Source organism: Electrophorus electricus, chromosome 10 (genome assembly GCF_013358815.1).
Source record: "Electrophorus electricus isolate fEleEle1 chromosome 10, fEleEle1.pri, whole genome shotgun sequence".
NCBI lineage: Eukaryota > Metazoa > Chordata > Actinopteri > Gymnotiformes > Gymnotidae > Electrophorus > Electrophorus electricus.
The window spans coordinates 25,527,056-25,546,012 of record NC_049544.1 but is presented as its reverse complement, the minus strand read 5'-3'; the positions used below and the strand labels follow the sequence as shown (position 1 = coordinate 25,546,012).

Below are 18,957 nucleotides of genomic sequence, written 5' to 3'. Positions count from 1 at the left end.
CTAAGATAACCCTAACCTAACCTAACCCTAAACCCAAACCCTAACCTAACCTTAAACCCCAACCCTAACCTAACTCTAATCCTAATCCTAACCTAACCCTAAACCCTAACCCTAACCCGCAACCCTAACCTAACCCGAACCCTAAGATAACCCTAACCCTATCCCTAACCTAAGCCTAACCCTAACTCTACCTAACCTAAACTAACCCTAACCCCAAACCCTGCACCCCAACCCTCACCCTTTTGGAGAGATACATTCCTAAACCAGTAACAATGCTTGTGCCTACGAATGTGTGCAAGTAAATCTGTGAGAATGTGTGTTTGTGTGTGTGTCAGGGTGTGTTTGAGTGTGTGTGTTGTTACTCACACACCCTAACCTTAACTCTGGATGTAACAGGCTTCATTATTTAATACATTTTCCTTTTTTTGTTTGTGTTTTTGTAAAGCACTTAGAATTGTTATTGAGTATGAAAGGTTATATAAAAAAAACTGCTTTGCCTGAGTTTACAAGATGTTATAACAATGTACAAAGGATCAATTCATATCTTTGTTCACACTATAGAACACTATATTATTAAAACAGTTGCTGTAATTAAGGGTGTGAGAGGACCTGGATGTGTATGTCAGCACTGTAGAAGGAAAGAGGGGCAGATGGACAGTACCATAGGGGGTAGGTCCACATACACGGGCCCACGGCTGTGGGGGAGTAGTGAGGGTGCTGGACATGGGGAATTGTGGGTAACCCGGGAAGGAGGTAAGGGGGGCAGCTGGTCAGAGTAACGTCCCTGCAGAGAGACAAGTAAACCCCCACACACACCACAGCACACAACCAGCAAACAGACAGAGACACAAACACTCAACATAGACACCCAACACACACACACACACACACACACACATACACACCAGCAGATAGAGGCACACACCCAACGCACAACAGAAAAACATGCACTCCAATACACATGTACACAGAGTCACAGATCACATACAAACACCAAACACATAGATGCACACACAACACAGACACACACACATGCCCCAACATTCAGAGAGCCACATCCCCAACAAAGCAAAACAGACACTCACACACAAACCCCCACACACCACAACAGACAGATAGACACACACACACACACACACACACACACACACACACACACAAAATGCACATTGTTACAACAAAGCAAAGTGTGTGTATGTGTGTGTGTGTGCGTGTGCGAGAGAGAGAGTATGCATGTGTGTGTGTGTATGTGTATACCTTGCCTGCAGATCTGCGAAATGTTGAGTAACATACTGGAGAAGACTAAAATTAACAGAAATAAAGAAAGAGGAGGGTAACACACATGAGAGTGAAAGAACAGAGTAATGAGAGAGTGAAGGAACAGAGTAATGAGAGGGTGAAAGAACAGAGTAATGAGAGAGTGAAGGAAGAGAGTAATGAGAGTGAAAGAACAGAGTAATGAGAGGGTGAAGGAAGAGAGTAATGAGAGTGAAAGAACAGAGTAATGAGAGAGTGAAGGAAGAGAGTAATGAGAGTGAAAGAACAGAGTAATGAGAGAGTGAAGGAAGAGAGTAATGAGAGTGAAAGAACAGAGTAATGAGAGGGTGAAGGAACAGAGTAATGAGAGGGTGAAGAAACAGAGTAATGAGAGGGTGAAGGAACAGAGTAATGAGAGAGTGAAGAAACAGAGTAATGAGAGGGTGAAGGAACAGAGTAATAAGAGAGTGAAAGAACAGAATAATGAGAGTGAAAGGAGTCAAGGACAGACAGAAAGGTACAAAAAAAGAAAAATGTAGGAGGAAAGGGGAAGATAAAGAAAGAAAGAAAGAGATTTCATGACTTGTGACTTAACTGGGACTCCTGTATTTATGATGGATGTAACTTTATGAGACTAGAAGATTCTGCCTGAATTTAGTATTAACATGTGTAAACAGACTACATAAATAAATGTTTCTTTTACATCAACATTATTATGTGCATATCCCCTTTTAAAAGACCTGACTGACCATGACTGGTGTAGCAGCATAGAGAGTGAACTGACTTGGATGTGAGGGATAGTGCCTTGGCTACAAGTGCATTGGGGAAATTAAAGCACTAGACACTAGTCCCTAAGCCATACTGAGTGCATAATGTTAATGATAATAAATGAATAATGATAACAATAATAATTGAATGGGGGATGTGCTACTTGAGAAAATGCAATAAAAGATAGTAAAACTTCATATGACACATTCCTACCTGGCCCAGTTAGTAGTTTAGCACACAGGGCTTTTCTACTCGGGGTCTAGAGAAACACCTGGTTTCAGTAATTAGGTTCTTTTCTTGGTATGTAGCTATTAGTGAAAGAGGTGGAGCTCTGCATTGTTAACACTAGACCCACCCACAAGACCTGCCCACTAGGGCCTGCAGTAGGGTAAAACTAATTACTTCTAAATTCTGATGGTCTGATACCATATCAGCCTTAACAGAGCCCTGACAGAGCCTTGATAGAGCCGTGTTAGAGCCATGTTAGATCTGTATTAGAACCTTGATAGACCCATGTTAGATCCATGTTAAAAGCATGTTATATCCATGTTAGACCCATGTTAAAGGCATGTTATATCCGTGTTAGAGCCATGTTAGACCTATGTTAAAGGTGTGTTAGAGCCGTGTTAAGGTGTATTAGGTCAGTGTTAAAGCCGTGTTAGAGCCATGTTAGATCTGTGTTAAAGCCATGTTAGATCTGTGTTAGATCCATGTTAAAGCTGTCTTAGATCTGTGTTAAAGCCGTCTTAGATCCATGTTAGAGCCGTGTGAAGGCCATGATAGATCCATGTTAGATCCTCTTAGATCCATGTTAGAGCCGTGTTAAAGCAGTGTTACAGCCCTCTCCACATTCCCTCTGACTGGATCCCAATGTGCTCCATCTGCATGTATTACTCTGCTGCATTTTGCTAGAAGCAACATTTAGTTTTTCTTCCCTAATTCTTGTCATCCATTTAAGAGTTATTTTCCTTTCTCTAATTGCAGCTAACAAGCAACTAACAATTAGGTTTAGACAACAAGCCTTTCTCTCAATATATTGGTTATCATCCCTTTATGTATCCACACATCTTCACAAAGTCTCTGCACTTGGATTTTGTTTTTCCCCTAGAGCTCACTGACGGTTCCAAATTTGACAAATTCCACAATTTCACTGCATTTTTGAAGCACAAGCAAAGTGTAATCAGTAGGTGTTCCCATGCATAGTGTATATGCTTAGTTACAGGTTAGGGATTTAGGGTTAGGGGTTAGGGGTTAGGAATTAGGGTTAGGCATTAGGTTTAGGGTGGAAATCATCTTCAGCGGGGGTTTAGTGTCTCACCTTTGTGTGCCATCTTCTGGAGTTGGGCATGGTGTTGCTAGGTCCTGGGGGAACCAACTGGCTTTCATGTGGCCGCATGTCCACCCTACCCACTGGGGTATGGGGTCGTGACCCATACTGACCTCTTGGGGTCGTAGGGCATGACCCCTGGGTCAGGTGAGGAGATATGCAAGGCTCATCAACTGTATGGTCCAAGCTCAGAGAACGTGCTCGAGTGTCAGGAACTCTTGAGGCAGAAGTAGAAGAGACAGAAAGAGTGGCACAGGAGAGACAAAAAGAGCAAGAAGGAGAGTCAGGTCATGTTCCTCAGGAATGTGTCCAAGGTCCCAGATCTGTGGACCAGGCTGAAGTGGGCATCATGGCACTGAAGTGATCTGCTCAGAAGGTGACGTGACAGCTGCATAAGCTCTTCAGGAAAACTGATTTCAACATACATTAGCTATATGATGAGGACTGTGCACTCAGCAGACCAGCAAGCTCATGTAGGTTCAGCTCTCTGGACCGCTGTGTCCACTGGTAGGTGGTGCTGGCACAAGGACCATGACCTTCAGAGCATGGAACAGGCTCAGGAGAGAGTGCGGCTCTTTCGACCTAGACAACCTGTTAGTGCACGCTTCCAACTTTGATAGAAAAAACATCTTATAATAATAATTAAAAATAGATAATTTTAGTGTCTAGGAATAAAAAGTCTCAGAAACAACCAAATGGAACTAATATATGCGCCAAATAAAATAAAATAAGATCTGTCATTAGAGAGTAAAAGCTGTCAAAGACTTAACTAAAATATCTGTTACAGAGCTGTTTTTCATGTTGTTTTATGACAGTTCAGTAGCATTCCCACATTCTAAATTTTATTAACAGCCTCACTTGGCAATAGCAAAAAAATGACATAGCAAAAAAAACACTGAGCTGCAAAGTCACGTCATAACATGGTATGTCATTTCATGACACATTGAAATGTCACCAACAATCTGTGTCACTTGACATTAAAGTGGATAAAAGCAGCTTTTATAACAGCACAGACTTGTTGGAATAAGCATATATACACACACACACACACACACACACACACACACACACACACACATATATATATATAGATAGATATATATGTTTATGTACGTTTAAGTCGGTTGTTATGTAGGTGTCAGTACACTTCCCTCAGTGTTACTCTGAAATCTAATTGCCATATTAACAACTACATACCTCAGAAAAATCAGTTCTACTGTTGTGCCTTACATGGCCCCACGCTAAATAGCTTACCTCTGCCTGTGTCTCCCCCTCTGCTCCAACACGTCCACACCCCCGCCCGTTAGGTGAGGTGGTGCCTTCTGTGCACTGTAGATCTGGGAGGAACTTAGGGTCATACCACCTCGAAGAGGGAGGTCCACTGACTCGGTGCTTCCCTCTATCTGAGTGAAATCCTGATAACTGGCACATCGTCTACCAATAAGTGACAAACATTAGACACTACAAATCATTACACACCTTTACAAACCATTCCAACACATTTGTGATGAAGACTGTAAGACAGGTTCCAGGTGAAGAGCTGTGATTGGGGTACCTGTTGATGATGCAATCAGTCTCCATGCATGCCGATTGGCTTAGAGCTCTGACCCAGCCCAACATGTCTTCTTGGGTATCAGCACTCAGCAGATATGATCGCATTCCCTGATGAACCACCTACACACACACACACACACACAAACACACACACACACACACATTCCCTCAAAATGACTTTTTCCTTTGTTTACACAGGAACATCAGATCCATTATTATGTCCAGTATGTCTGCATGGTGTGTGTGAGTTTGTGTGTGTGCACGTGTGTGTGTGTGTGTGAGAGACAGAATTGTGTGTTTGTGTGTGTGGGTAACTTATATGTCAGTTTATTTGTGAAACAGTACTGTGAATGTTAACACACACACACACACACACATACACAAACACACACCTTAAAAGCATATTTCCGGTTCTTGCACTCTCTGGGGGAACAGAAGAGAATCTTATAGCTGGGCAGAGGAATACTCCCCAACACACTCTCCTCTCTGCTATCTGAGAGAGACAGAGAGAGAAAGGGGTAGGGAGAGGAAGAGAGAGAGAGGTAGGGAGAGGGAGGGAGAGAGAGAGAAACACAGAATGAGAGAGAGAGAGAGAGAGAGAGAGAGAGAGAGGTAGGGATAGAGAGAGAAACACAGAGAAAGAGAGAGAGAGAGAGAGAGAGAGAGAGAGAGAGAGAGAGAGAGGTAGGGATAGAGAGAGAAACACAGAGAAAGAGAGAGAGAGAGAGAGAGAGAGAGAGAGAACAGACATTATATGACAGTGTCCTCGTGCCCACTGCAGTATGAGAGTAATTTGCCACTTTCTTTTGCACCTGAATGACTCTAAGCTGCATTCACTGAAGTAGTAAAGTTCTTAGATCAGCACAGTCCAGTCGTGATATCAACAATGAGGTTCTGTCCTTGCACTGAGAAGATTGTCTGTATTATGAATGTTAACTAATGTTAACTTCTTCTTCTTCTTCTTCTTCTTCTTCTTCTTCTCATTAACATATATATCACACCATACAGGAGGAGCAGGACCACATACACCCACACATACCTTTATAGTAGAAGAGACAGTAGTCAGAGAGGACAAACCATCTCCTCTTCCACAACTTCAAGCCTGTACTGTCCTACAGAAAGAGACAAAACTCTATTAGACACAGAAGATTCAAGATTCAAAGCTTTCTTTGTATGACACATAACAACACACAATTACATTATATATCGAATTGAACAGGCTGGATAGACCTTAAACTGGGACTGAGGACTCTTCATACAGGTGAACTTACTCTTTTGTACAGCCAACCTCGTATCACCACTGGGCAGTTGGGGTCCCTTTTCACAGCCTGACATCTTTTCCCAAATGTCTGCACCTTTTCATTATCCTACACACAACAACAATAACAACAACACACACACACACACACACACATACACACACGCAGAAAGACAGAGAGAAATGATTGTGTGGCACAAGTCTGTGAAACAGTGAGGTGGTAGTTCTTCTCCGTTAGTCACCTGACTTTCCCAGGACCCCCCTGTATCCATCCATAACCACCCACCACTACCTCTCCCTACTGCCCTCTCACTTCCTCCAGATTTACAAGCACACACACCACCTCATGAGAAAATCACTGATGTGTGTGTGTGTGTGTGTGTGTGTGTGTGTGTGTGTATGTGTGTGTGTGTGTGATCACATTATGGCACATGAAGACAGATACCAGCTTTTAAACACATGGGGAAAATGTGTGTATTTTAAATGAGAGAAAAACGCACCCTATTCCTGGTTGTAAGTGAGGATATTGTGGCAATACTGGAAGCCTGACTCACCCTGTCCTGATCTTCCATCCTGTAAAGGAAGAGAGAGAGAGAGAGAGAGAGAGAGAGAGAGAGAGAGAGAGAGAGAGAGAGAGAGAGAGAGAGAGAATATTACACAAGGTTTGCTGATTTTCAATTTATCTTATTCAAATTCTATAATCTCTAATAATTCAGAGACTTGCTGCTTGGTTTTAATGCTCCTCTGAAATCACTGAAGCTTCAAAAACCCAGAAATGTCCTTTCCAAAAACCCATGTTTACAGTAGTTATATCTGAATGTGTTTTGCAGCCCAAGAAATATTGACCATGTTTTCCATTGGGTTCTAATGGCTTTTTACCAAATGCAAACTAGGATGTTAGTAAAAGACAGTTATGTTTGACATTGGCATTATGTGACACCCAGAACATTTTGGTCCCATGGTCCTGTAGTGAGAGCACACAGAGAGCAGAGTGCTGGGATATGTGAAAAGTCGATAAGAACAGAGTGCTTTTAATGCAATTATTGCAATATTGCAACAGTCACTAAACTTAAACAGGGAGTCAATAAACTTAAACAGAGGGTCAATAAAAAACAGTCAATAAATGTAAACAGAGGGTCACTAAACTTAAAATAGAGGGTCACTAAACATAAAAAGAGGATCACTAAACTTAAAAAGAGGATCAGTAAACTTAAAAACAGAGGGTCAGTAAACTTTTACAGCGGCTCCCTAAATTTAAAAACAGAGGGTCACTAAACTTAAACAGGGGGTCAGTAAACTTAGAAACAGAGGGTCAATAAACATAAAAACAGAGGGACAGTAAACTTAAACAAAGGGTCACTAAACTTAAAAACAGAGGGTCAGTAAACTTAAACAAAGGGTCACTAAACTTAAAAACAGAGGGTCAGTAAACTTCTACCATCCAGCTTTACTCTTTACTGCATGTAGTGATTACCGTTGTAATATTCAATCTTACATACACTCAGTGTTACACAATCTCTTCATATACTCAATGTGACACAATCTGTTTATACACTAGGGTAGATTTAAAGTTGAAGGTAATGTTTCTTTGCCTTTACATGTGAGATATTTTACTGAAATTATGATACACAGTGAAGGTTACTTCATATATTTCTTCATTTTACGGTTAAAACAAACTTTTACCATTTTAACCTCAAAACATGTTGTAATGTTTAATGTTGTAAACTGTGTTATATTTGTAATCCAGATTCATGGTTTTGAATCCTTAAGCGCGATTTGAAAAAAAGTGGGAAAGTGAACAGGGTCAAAGATAAATATTTTAAAAGAACTGCGATTAGGGGAGCTCCTGCGCGTACTGCCAGTTACGATGCTGAATGGAGCGAGCAGGTAAACAGCACGTGACACAGCTGGGCTGTTTGATTGAAGTTCAGAGGTCCTGGAGATAAAGGCTCATAAAACTCAACAGCGTATTTCTCTCCAGCAGCCATTGCGCTGCTAATTTATAGTCATTCAATTTGAACACAACGGTACAATGACAGTAACTAGAAACAAAATATTCAGGACAAAACAATTCACTTTACACATTTCACTCAACGCGATGTTTCATTGCAAGATGGTGCTGAGTAGATAAAAGTAATTCAGTGAACAAGCGCCCCGGCCATATGATTGACCACGCGCTGAAAATATACACAGAGCTGATTCACAACTGAACGAACACTGTCGACTGAATTTAGCGCTCAGTGTGATGGTGTCTTTTGTAAGGAGGCAAACGTATGCAGCCGCATGCCGAAGGGTTGGTGCACGGTGTAGTCCAGTGTAAGTGGACTACGTTTAGATGTACTGTATTTGTAGCTACTTAAAAATGTTAGAAACCAGACTAAAGCAGCAAAATCAGACCGTGCGAAATAAAGCAGGATAGTGTTAGTGTAAATTAATGTGGTGTTAGCATTAAAGTTAGACAGTAAAGTGCAAACTATATAGTGAGCAATAAAAAAAAAACATAAATAGTAAAATTTTATTTATAACCGCCTTTCAGGAAACCCCAAATTCCACAGAGACGGAATAACTCCATATTCACATTGAAGCCCGAGCTAAATGATTTTAGTATTTATAAGTGTAAAACACATTTCTATTAGTAAATGTTTATATGTATCTTCTACACATCCGAGGTGTAGCGCCTGGAAGCCTTTGCTAACCTGATGAGCGAGGCTCCTCACGTTTACGCGTTTCTGTGAGAACGCTTAGTGCGTTTAACAGCACTGCAGCCAACCACAGTCTTTCTGTTCATCCCTGATTCCACCATCGTTTCTTCTCCCAAGAGAGAGAGGGCGAGTGGGGCGAGTTGACATGGTCCAAATAACCCCTCTATCTGGCGTCCCCCTCCACGATCTATTCTGAGCTGGAAACTTGGAGTGACAGGTGACAGGTGTGTTGTCATGGGAATGTGGGTGGGGTCAGAGTGTCCAAGAGCAACAGAGGAATGGGAGGCATGTTAAGGAGAGACAGCAAGAAGAAATCTAACGCCCTCTCTCATTCTCATTCTCTCTCTCTCTCTCTCTCTCTCTCTCTCTCTCTCTCTCTCTGTCTGTCTCGCTATCTGTCTGTCTCTGTCTGTCTTTGTCTCTGTTTCTCTCTTACACACACACACACACACACACACACCCTTCTTTGATAAGAGAATCAGAATTTGAATTTGGGGTGTGGACTCCTGCATCATAATTATTGTTGTTAATGTTAATGTAAACAGAAATGCAGTTATTGTTGTTACTGCCCTTTAACAGTTTTCATTAGCATCACTTAGACTGCATGAGAGACAGATCCAGAGGGAACAGTGGTGCATTGATATTTCTGAGTGTTCAGTGGCACAGTGTGGGAGACTCGGTGGGCGTTATGAAATGTCTCTAAATTGCTTTTTGTCTCTTGTCTATCTCTTTCCAGTATGACATCACATGTGAACTATAGCTCACATTCCTATTCAATTCTCCATAGCTTTATTGATATTAACACCCCCACTGAAGGGTAGTGATGGGTGTCCTGTTTGAAAAGCAGATTCTTCTGACCAATCACCAGACATTTTCTCAAACACCCAAAGACTTTTACTTAGATAGTGTTAGTGTTAGTGTTAACCTAACCTTATTTCATTAGTGTTAGTGTTAGACTAAACTTAATTCACTAGTGTTAGTGTTAGCCTAACCTTAATTCACTAGGCTTAGTGTTAAGCTAACCTTAATTCTCTAGGGTTACTGTTACTGCTAACCTAACCTTAATTCACTAGCGTTAGAGTTAGTGATAGTGTTAGTGTTAACCTAACCTTAATTCACTAGTGTTAGTGTTAGTGTTATTTGTTAACCTAACCATAATTCACCAGCATTAGTGTTAGTGTTATTGTTAACCTAACCATAATTCTCGAAGGTTAGTATTATTGTTAACCTAACCTTAATTCACTAGGATTAGTGTTAACCTAACCTTAATTCTCTAAGGTTAGTGTTATTGTTAGCGTTAGTGTTAACCTAACCTTAATTCACTAGGGATGATGTTAGTGTTAGTGTTAACCTAACCATAATTCTCTAAGGTTAGTATTATTGTTAACCTAACCTTAATTCACTAGGATTAGTGTTAACCTAACCTTAATTCTCTAAGGTTAGTGTTATTGTTAGCATTAGTGTTAACCTAACCTTAATTCACTAGGGTTGGTGTTGGTGTTAGTGTTAGTGTTAACCTAATCATACTAGGGTTAGTGGTAACCTAAATGTAATTCACTTTGCTTGCTCACAGAGAACATCTATGAACCACTTTACTAGTATTAATAAAGAATTACCTTATATAGATAACCAAGATAACAATATTTTTATTTGTTTAGTGTGTGAAGAGCCTTAGTTAGATAAACATGATTACACCATTTTCGCTGTTTAATGTGTGAAGATGCAGGTCGTTTTCTGGAATTATGAAAAACATGGCTAATCTTTTTGCAGTATATTTACAGCAACAAGAATGGTATTGATGTAGTGATAGTGGTAATGTAATGATAATGGTAGTGATGTTCAGTGGTCAAATGGCTTTAAAAGCTCTTTGTCAAGGCCAATTAATACTAAATAGCCAAGTCAATACTAAATACCCCAGACCTGGGAGCTACGGAAGCATTCTGCATCTGTGAAGTCAGACCTCAGATGTCAGACCTCCAGACCTCAGAGGTCCTTTGCTTCAGAGAAAGAGAGAGATGGTCTGGACTGTCTGTGTGGTCAAAATGCACATAACAACTGTTGGTAATAACCAGAATAGACCACAATGCTAATGACAAGAATGTGAACAATCTAATACATTTGTGAGGACATACAAATGTGGCAATAGAGCAATTACACACACACACACACACACACACACACACACACACACACACACACACACACACACACACACACACACACACCCATCGATCATACACTATAGATTAGATGGACAGAGATTGGGTTAGAAAATGCCACAGTATTCTTTACTGTGGTGCTGTGTGTATTTAGGGTTTTGGACTTCTCTGGATGAAATTTGTAATTGCAGGCCACTTGCAAAAGAATAGTCTCAGTGTCTATACACCCTGTTCTGTATATAGTTCGATAAACCCTCCCCAGAGTGTATTAATATTTTAATTTTGTGCACACACATTTAAAGAGAGTTCAACTCAAACACCCCCCCCAAATAAACAAACAAACAAAAAAACATCAACTTCTAACATCAACGTGACTGTCACATGTGCTGTGCTGAGTGATACTAGCTATCAAGATCCTATATTAAAGATTCTTTATTTGCTATCAAACAGCTGACAGTGTATCCAGGACTACTGACCCTACACGGTCATTCATTGATAGGTTCTCTTGAGGTGAACCTATCAGATCCTGTTCGCATTTTTTGTATTAATGCAGGAAACTTAGTCATGATTAATTTAAATGTACATTTTGTGTGTTTTGCCAGGGTTATGTAGTGATTACTCCTTCATAAAACAAATACATTCATATTTACAGCTTTAAGCATACACACATGTTGTCTTTGTGGAAGTACAAGCAACTCTGTGTGTATCATATTATCAGGCTAGAGCTTGACAGAGACAGGCAGTCATGCAGGAAAAGCCAATTGTAACTATAATTAGTTTATATGTGAAAAGTACAGCATTAGTGATCAGTTAGGTGCATTTGAAGTTACAGATAAAAGGGCTTTGAACGGGGCAGCACAGTGGTTAAATACATTGAAGTTAACTGAGACGTGCACAAAAACTCAAACACGCGTTGATGGTGTTAGTGAGGCTGGGTAGGGTCTTAGTCACCAGGCCGACCAGTGTGGGTTCATGTTTAAAGCGGTTTGGAAGATCTGTGGTTTAAATGGAGCTTAAAAGAGGGTGAATCTAGAAGGCCAGACCTCACTCTTGAGCCTTCTGGAGGCATCATGGATTTAATTCAGAGAAACACAGACGAAGGGAGGTGCCCACCTGATGACCCCTGTGAAGTGCTGGTGAGATAGTGGGTTCTTAGAGGGTAATATGTTGATGTGAGTGGACTGGAACCTGTGGAAAACTTGAATGTTTTGGCACAGGATTTTTGACATCCTGTGTACAGTTACATTTCCATGATATTCACCTGCAGTACTACAGCGTGAGTTATATAGTGTGTGTACTATAGTGTGTGTACTATAGTATTTGTTCTATAGTGCGAGTACCATAGTATGAATTATATGCATACTATAGTATGTGTACTATAGTACACACACCGTAGTGTGAGTACTGAAGTGTGAGTACTATACTGTGGGTACTATAGTGTGTGTTCTATATTGTGTGTACTATAGTATGGGTACTATATCATGTATACTATAGTGTGAGTTCTGTAGTGTGAGTACTATAGTGTGAATACTACAATGTGAGTACTATAGTGTGGGTACCATAGTGTGTGTACTATAGTGTGAGTACTATAGTGTGAGTTCTATAGTGTGAGTTTCTCATGGGGCATTATACAGTGCATTTACACAACATTCATAATCAGGGGTAAATAACTTTATGAAATGTTATTTTATGGGTGTATATTTACATATAAATATAGAAAAAGAAGAAAAAAGGGGATTTTTAACTACAAACTGTAGAAGCAGTTGACTTGATCTCACATTACAGTTAATATACAGTTACATGGATATAATATTCATCACAACTAGTCACCAAGACAAAGAACCAGTAACAATTTATCATTACTACAGACACCAAAACAAAGAACCAATAACAATGAATCACAACTACACACACCAAGACAAAGAACCAATAACAAGTCATCACAACTACAGTCACAGACACTGCTACAAACATGAAGAAACAAAACCAGACAGATTTGGTTTAGACACATTGGAAGCAAGACACCAAGACACTAAGACAAAGAACCAACAGACACCAAGACAAAGAACCAATAATAATTCATCACAACTAGACACCAAGACAAAGAACCAATAACAAGTCATCACTACTACAGACACCAAGACAAAGAACCAATAACAAGTCATCACAACTAGAGTCACAGACACTACTACAAACATGAAGAAACAAAACCAGACAGATTTAGTGTAGACAGATTGGAAGCAAGCACAGATATGTGAACTAAAGGACAGCCAGAGAGAGCCTTTCTGCACATATATATTCACCATATATACACATCACACACTAAACACAGTCCAATCATGCAGTGCATATCGTCTACACACACTGCCTCTTATTTTCTGTTGTTTGTTGTGAAATGTTAGTAAAAAGAAGAGAGACTTTGTAAAATTGATTTACCTGATCATTTGCCTACTTCCAAAAGCAATCTGTAGCTCCATACATTCAGTAACTTATTGTCACTTGCAGGCTCTTGCTCTCCTCTCTCTCACTCTCTTTCTCTCTCTCTCTTGCTCTCCTCTTTCTCTCTCCCTCTCTCTCTCTCTCCTCTCTCTCTCTCTCTCTCCTCTCACTCTCTCTCCCTCTCTCTCTCCTCTTTCTCTCTCCCTCTCTCTCTCTCTCTCTCTCTCTCTCTCTCTCTCTCTCTCTCTCTCTTTCTCTCTCTCCCTCTGCACCTACACTCTCTGGAAAGACTCAGTCTCTTTCTTCCCATAAACACTAACCCCTCTGTGCTCTTCATCTCTGCTGTCCTTCTCTTCTGTCCCTCTGACACCCTCCCTCACCCCCTGTCTTTCTCTCACACTCCCAATCTCTGTGTCTGTACATGCCTGCATTTCAGAATTTATTTTGGCTCCTGTTTTTTTCTGATCACAAGAATTTCTCACTGGATAAAGACCAAGACCATGTTTACAGAAACAAAAGTGCTGACAAGTACAGCTACTGCATCTGTAGTACAGATGTGTAGTAAAAAGTGCTAAAGAGTACGATTACATTTTTGTACATTTTTGTTTTATTTGTTTGTGTGTATGTGTGTAGTGTCTATATTTGTGTGTATGTGTGTAGTGTCTCTATTTGTGTGCATGTGTGTAGTGTCTCTATTTGTGTGTATGTGTGTAGTGTCTCTATTTGTGTGTGTGCATGTGTGTAGTGTCTCTATTTGTGTGTATGTGTGTAGTGTCTCTATTTGTGTGTATGTGTGTAGTGTCTCTATTTGTGTGTATGTGTGTAGTGTCTATATTTGTGTGCATGTGTGTAGTGTCTCTATTTGTGTGCATGTGTGTAGTGTCTATATTTGTATGTATGTGTGTAGTGTCTATATTTGTGTGCATGTGTGTAGTGTCTATATTTGTGTGTATGTGTGTAGTGTCTATATTTGTGTGCATGTGTGTAGTGTCTATATTTGTTTGTATGTGTGTAGTGTCTGTATTTGTGTGTATGTGTGTAGTGTCTCTATTTGTGTGTATGTGTGTAGTGTCTGTAATTGTGTGTATGTGTGTAGTGTCTCTATTTGTGTGTATGTGTGTAGTGTCTATATTTGTGTGCATGTGTGTAGTGTATATGTTTGTGTGTATGTGTGTAGTGTCTATATTTGTGTGCATGTGTGTAGTGTATATGTTTGTGTGTATGTGTGTAGTGTCTATATTTTTGTGTATGTGTGTAGTGTCTATATTTGTGTGTATGTGTGTAGTGTATATGTTGTTCTCCAGAGCTTTTGCTGTAAAACCCCCATGCCCCCCCTAAAAAAAACTAAACAAAAAAACAACCAAATTTACAGACTGTTGATATGGAAACCCTTGGGGTGAGTATGGTCTCTAGACCATATTATTAGATACTCATGTAAATTATAAGAAAAACTTTGTTTATCTGTTATCTGGCTGAGTGTTCCAATAAGTGGTTAAATAAACTTTGTTTAGTTCACAATGCAGCAGTCAGTGTTGTAACTAAAACCAGTTTGACCATATCAGCATTAGTTTATTGACACTACATGGGCTCCAATAAATACCCCATTACAGAATACTAATTGTAACTGATTTGTAACACTGATTACAAAATATTAACAATAATCATAAAATACTAATATTAATATTACAAAATACTAATACTGCTTAAAATGGGCTTGCTACAAAGCCCCTCTGATTTCAGTGTTTTGAACTGCCATGTAATGGTGAGCGGTAAGGAGGCAGACGCATGCGCAGAGAAGAGCAAGATTTATTAGTGGCAAATCCAGAGTCATAGTCAGAGTAGTCCAAGGTCATAGAGCCAACACAGAGAGCACAGGGATACATGATGAACCAAAAACACAAGCACACGAAGGCAAACAGGGGAAGCAGGCTACAACAGAGACTAGGAAATAACACATGGTGTTAAGGAAAAACAAAAGGTAAGATAACACACAGGCTAACAAACAAAGGCTTCAAAAACAGACAGATTTTCTAACACATCCAATGACCAGCCGAAACACAAAGAACACACGACAGGGTTTAAATACATGAACTTAACAAGGTAGAATTGAGGGACAGGTGTGCAAAATCAAACAAGGGGCAGAGAAAATGAAACTATGGCATGGAACTAAAATATGTAAGACAGGGAAAACATGGAACATGGAAGATGGAAGGGACTGACCGTGACATGCCACAAAGATTAGCAGAGATTAAATGAACCAGTTATGGTTTTATAATTTAGAAAAGGAATCATAAGGAAGAATTAAAAATTATAAGGAATGATTAGGAATCATAAGGAATAACAAGGAATTATTAGGAATGATAAGGAATAATTAGGAATGATAATTAATAGTAATATATGACACAAATATTTTCAACAATTCCTAGCAAAATTTCATTGAATGCAATAAAGATAAAACAACATCATCAATCAAAGACTCAATAGGCAAGATCAAACACCAGAAAAAAAAATAATCTAAGGATTTATACTGATTGGAACACGATCCAGAAACAGAAGATATTAATCTCTTTCTTTATAATAACAACTTGCTAAAAATAACAGAAGGAGGAGAAGAAGAACAACAAAATAAATCCACTTTAGATGAACCAATAAGTTTCATAATGCTCTTAACCAGATGTATAATCCTAAAGCTCCAAGACCTGAGAAACTTCTTATTAGATTTGATAAACATTTCTGGCCCGTATGACCTTCAATGTTCATTACAATGGTAGGAAAAGTAAAACAAAATATGAAATTAACCTCTGAAATGAATACCACAACTATCTCCATTCATCTAAAACCCAATAAGGTCCCTATCCTTGTCAATCACTTGCGAATGTATACATAAGCTTTACTATCAAGGCATTAGCCATTAGATTAGAACCTGATACATCCTGATTTCATTAAAGGAAGATGCAACTACTACCATGCATAGTCTATGTAACCTAAAACATTACAATTCACTCAACAAATCAGAAACTATCACACTAGATGCAAAGAAGGTCTTCAACAAAGTCAACTGGAAGTTTTTTTCGGCACATTGCATAGGTTTGGAGAATCATTTGTAAAATTGAATAAAATTCCTTACGCCACACCCAATGCCACACTCAGTACTAATGGCATAATGTCACACAATGTCACAGTGCACAGAAGCACTGGTCAACGCTGTTCAATCTCTCCACTTTATTTAACTATTTTTATAGAATCGTTAGCTGACACTATTTGCCAATATGCAAATATCAAAGGTATTCAGACACAAAACTCAGAACACAAAACCTGCCTATATGTAAATGACATTTTACTCCTTCAAAACCCATCTCTTCAATTCATGAAACTATCCAAACAATTGAACAATACTCCAAAATATCAAAGTACTTAATTCACTGTACCAAACCAACCATCCTACCACTGAATATGAAGATATTCATATATAGTAGTTTCTCCATCTACTGGGTGGGGCTAAACTGCTGTAGTTTCTCTGTCTACTCTGCCTACAGCAGTTTAGCCCCACCTAGTTACACTGTAGTTCTTTGCTGTTTATCAGCTCTGAGTACTTTCTGAATAAGGCACAATACAGGGTAGCCAGTCAGACATTTCTCTTGTATCTGTCTTAAATGAAAAAGACACAGCCTATTTAATTCTAAGGGATAAATTATTCAGTTGATAATGTAAAATTAATTATGACATCAAGGAAAATATAAAATAAAAGAAACATGTAGGATATAGGCCCTTTAAATTAGTAGATAGAGAGGACATGCAAACTGTAGTCTTGTCACTATAGTTACCAAGGGTATAAACCCTCCTTTTGTCACTATAGTTACCAAGGGTATAAACCCTAGTTTTGTCACTATAGATACTAAGGGTATAATCCCTAGTTTTGTCACTATAGCTACTAAGGGTATAATCCCTCGTTTTATAGCTACTAAGGGTATCATCCCTAGTTTTGTCACTATAGCTACTAAGGGTACTTTATCACTGCAGTTGCAGAAACTCTTCCCAGCTCTCACATGCTGGAGATAGACAAGACGTTTTGAAAGGCTGTGACTTAATCCTTGCCTGCAGTATCATAGAAGCACAGCAGGGGGCACTGTGGACTGAGCCGAGCAAACACAGCACAACTGAAACGTCCACAAGTGTGGAGAGAAATAAGAGAGTAGAATGTACATTTAAATGGGTTAGTTCATAATGTTCAAGTAAACTTAATGCAAGTAAAATGCCTTTAACTTTATGTGGTTACAACCATAAACTATACAATTTTAATGAATCAGACAGTTGGCGAGATGCAGTAATTATGGAATTAAACTAGTTTTGCACTTCAGAACTTCTGTAAGAAATGCATTTTGTGATTTTAGTAAAACATGCTGTATTTAGAAAGAGTTTACTAATGTGTACTGAGCCTCTCACTCTCTGTGGCTATAGCCTGCAAAGACGCACTGATAGAAGATAATCCCACTGAGAGCCCCCCCCTCTCTCTCTCATTCTCTCTCTCTCTCTCTCTCTCTCTCTCTCTCTCTCTCTCTCCCTCTCTCTCTCATTCTCTCTCTCTCTCTCTCTCTCTCTCTCTCTCTCTCTCTCTCTCTCTCTCTCTCTCTCTCTCTCTCTCTACCCCCCACCCCCACCCCCAAATAGTTACCTCTGCTCTCTAACCTAAAGCTCTAAATTCAGGTTTAAGAGTGTGTCTTCTTACACTCATAGCCTGGTGACAGTGATACTTTAACGCTCCACCCAAACTATAACATATGTAGTACTGCAGATAGACAACAGCAACAAAAACAACAACAAATACATCAAACACAGATGTTCTTCATTTTTGTACTAAACGTGTTTCTGATTAATATTTATTGTAGGCTAGCCTTCTTAGACAGTGTGGCGGTTTACTGAGCATCAACTCAGCCTGTAGGAACTTTCTATCCTGTTCTACATTATACAATTAAGTTCATTTTTATAAATGCAAGCCAAAACTTTAAAAGACCACTTTAAATGTCCATAATCTCTGAGTGGAAGCAGATGAAAACCCAATTAAGGTATAAGTAGGTGTTAATGGATCTATATCGCTCATACTGACACATCCACCACAGTACCCACTAGATTAACTGCTTTTAAATCTGTCAGTAGAAGATAATAATGTTCTCAGTACTGACATATAAATGACATAATCCAGTGCTCTGAATGACATATAAACGACATAATCCAGTGTTCTGAATGACATATAAACGACATAATCCAGTGCTCTGAATGACATATAAACGACATAATCCAGTGCTCTGAATGACATATAAACAACATAATCCAGTGCTCTGAATGACATATAAATGACATAATACAGTGCTCTGAATGACATATAAATGACATAATCCAGTGCTCTGAATGACATATAAACGACATAATCCAGTGCTCTGAATGACATATAAACGACATAATCCAGTGCTCTGAATGACATATAAATGACATAAT

General features: G+C 39.3%; 1 protein-coding gene across 12 annotated transcripts in view; it reads right to left on the bottom strand.

Annotated features, from left to right (window-relative positions):
• si:ch211-234p6.5 (pleckstrin homology domain-containing family A member 4) overlaps window positions 1–13,582 on the bottom strand; it is a 39,189-nt gene extending 25,607 nt beyond the window's left edge. For 5 of the 12 annotated variants that reach the window (XM_027028694.2, XM_027028685.2, XM_027028690.2 and 2 more), the window contains exons 1-10: window positions 13,462–13,581; window positions 6,665–6,737; window positions 6,178–6,273; window positions 5,946–6,018; window positions 5,299–5,399; window positions 4,908–5,026; window positions 4,607–4,786; window positions 3,344–3,569; window positions 1,258–1,302; window positions 662–784 (exon numbers count right to left, since the gene is read on the bottom strand). In XM_027028694.2, coding sequence (XP_026884495.2) covers window positions 662–784; window positions 1,258–1,302; window positions 3,344–3,569; window positions 4,607–4,786; window positions 4,908–5,026; window positions 5,299–5,399; window positions 5,946–6,018; window positions 6,178–6,273; window positions 6,665–6,737; window positions 13,462–13,502 — 1,077 coding nt within the window. In that variant the 5' untranslated portion in view covers window positions 13,503–13,581. Of the gene's footprint in view, window positions 1–661; window positions 785–1,257; window positions 1,303–3,343; window positions 3,570–4,606; window positions 4,787–4,907; window positions 5,027–5,298; window positions 5,400–5,945; window positions 6,019–6,177; window positions 6,274–6,664; window positions 6,738–8,860; window positions 9,155–13,461 lie in introns of those variants that run through there. The other 7 variants (XR_003411932.2, XM_027028688.2, XM_027028696.2 and 4 more) reach the window with 4 other exon arrangements.
• Between the last annotated feature and the right edge of the window lie 5,375 nt (window positions 13,583–18,957).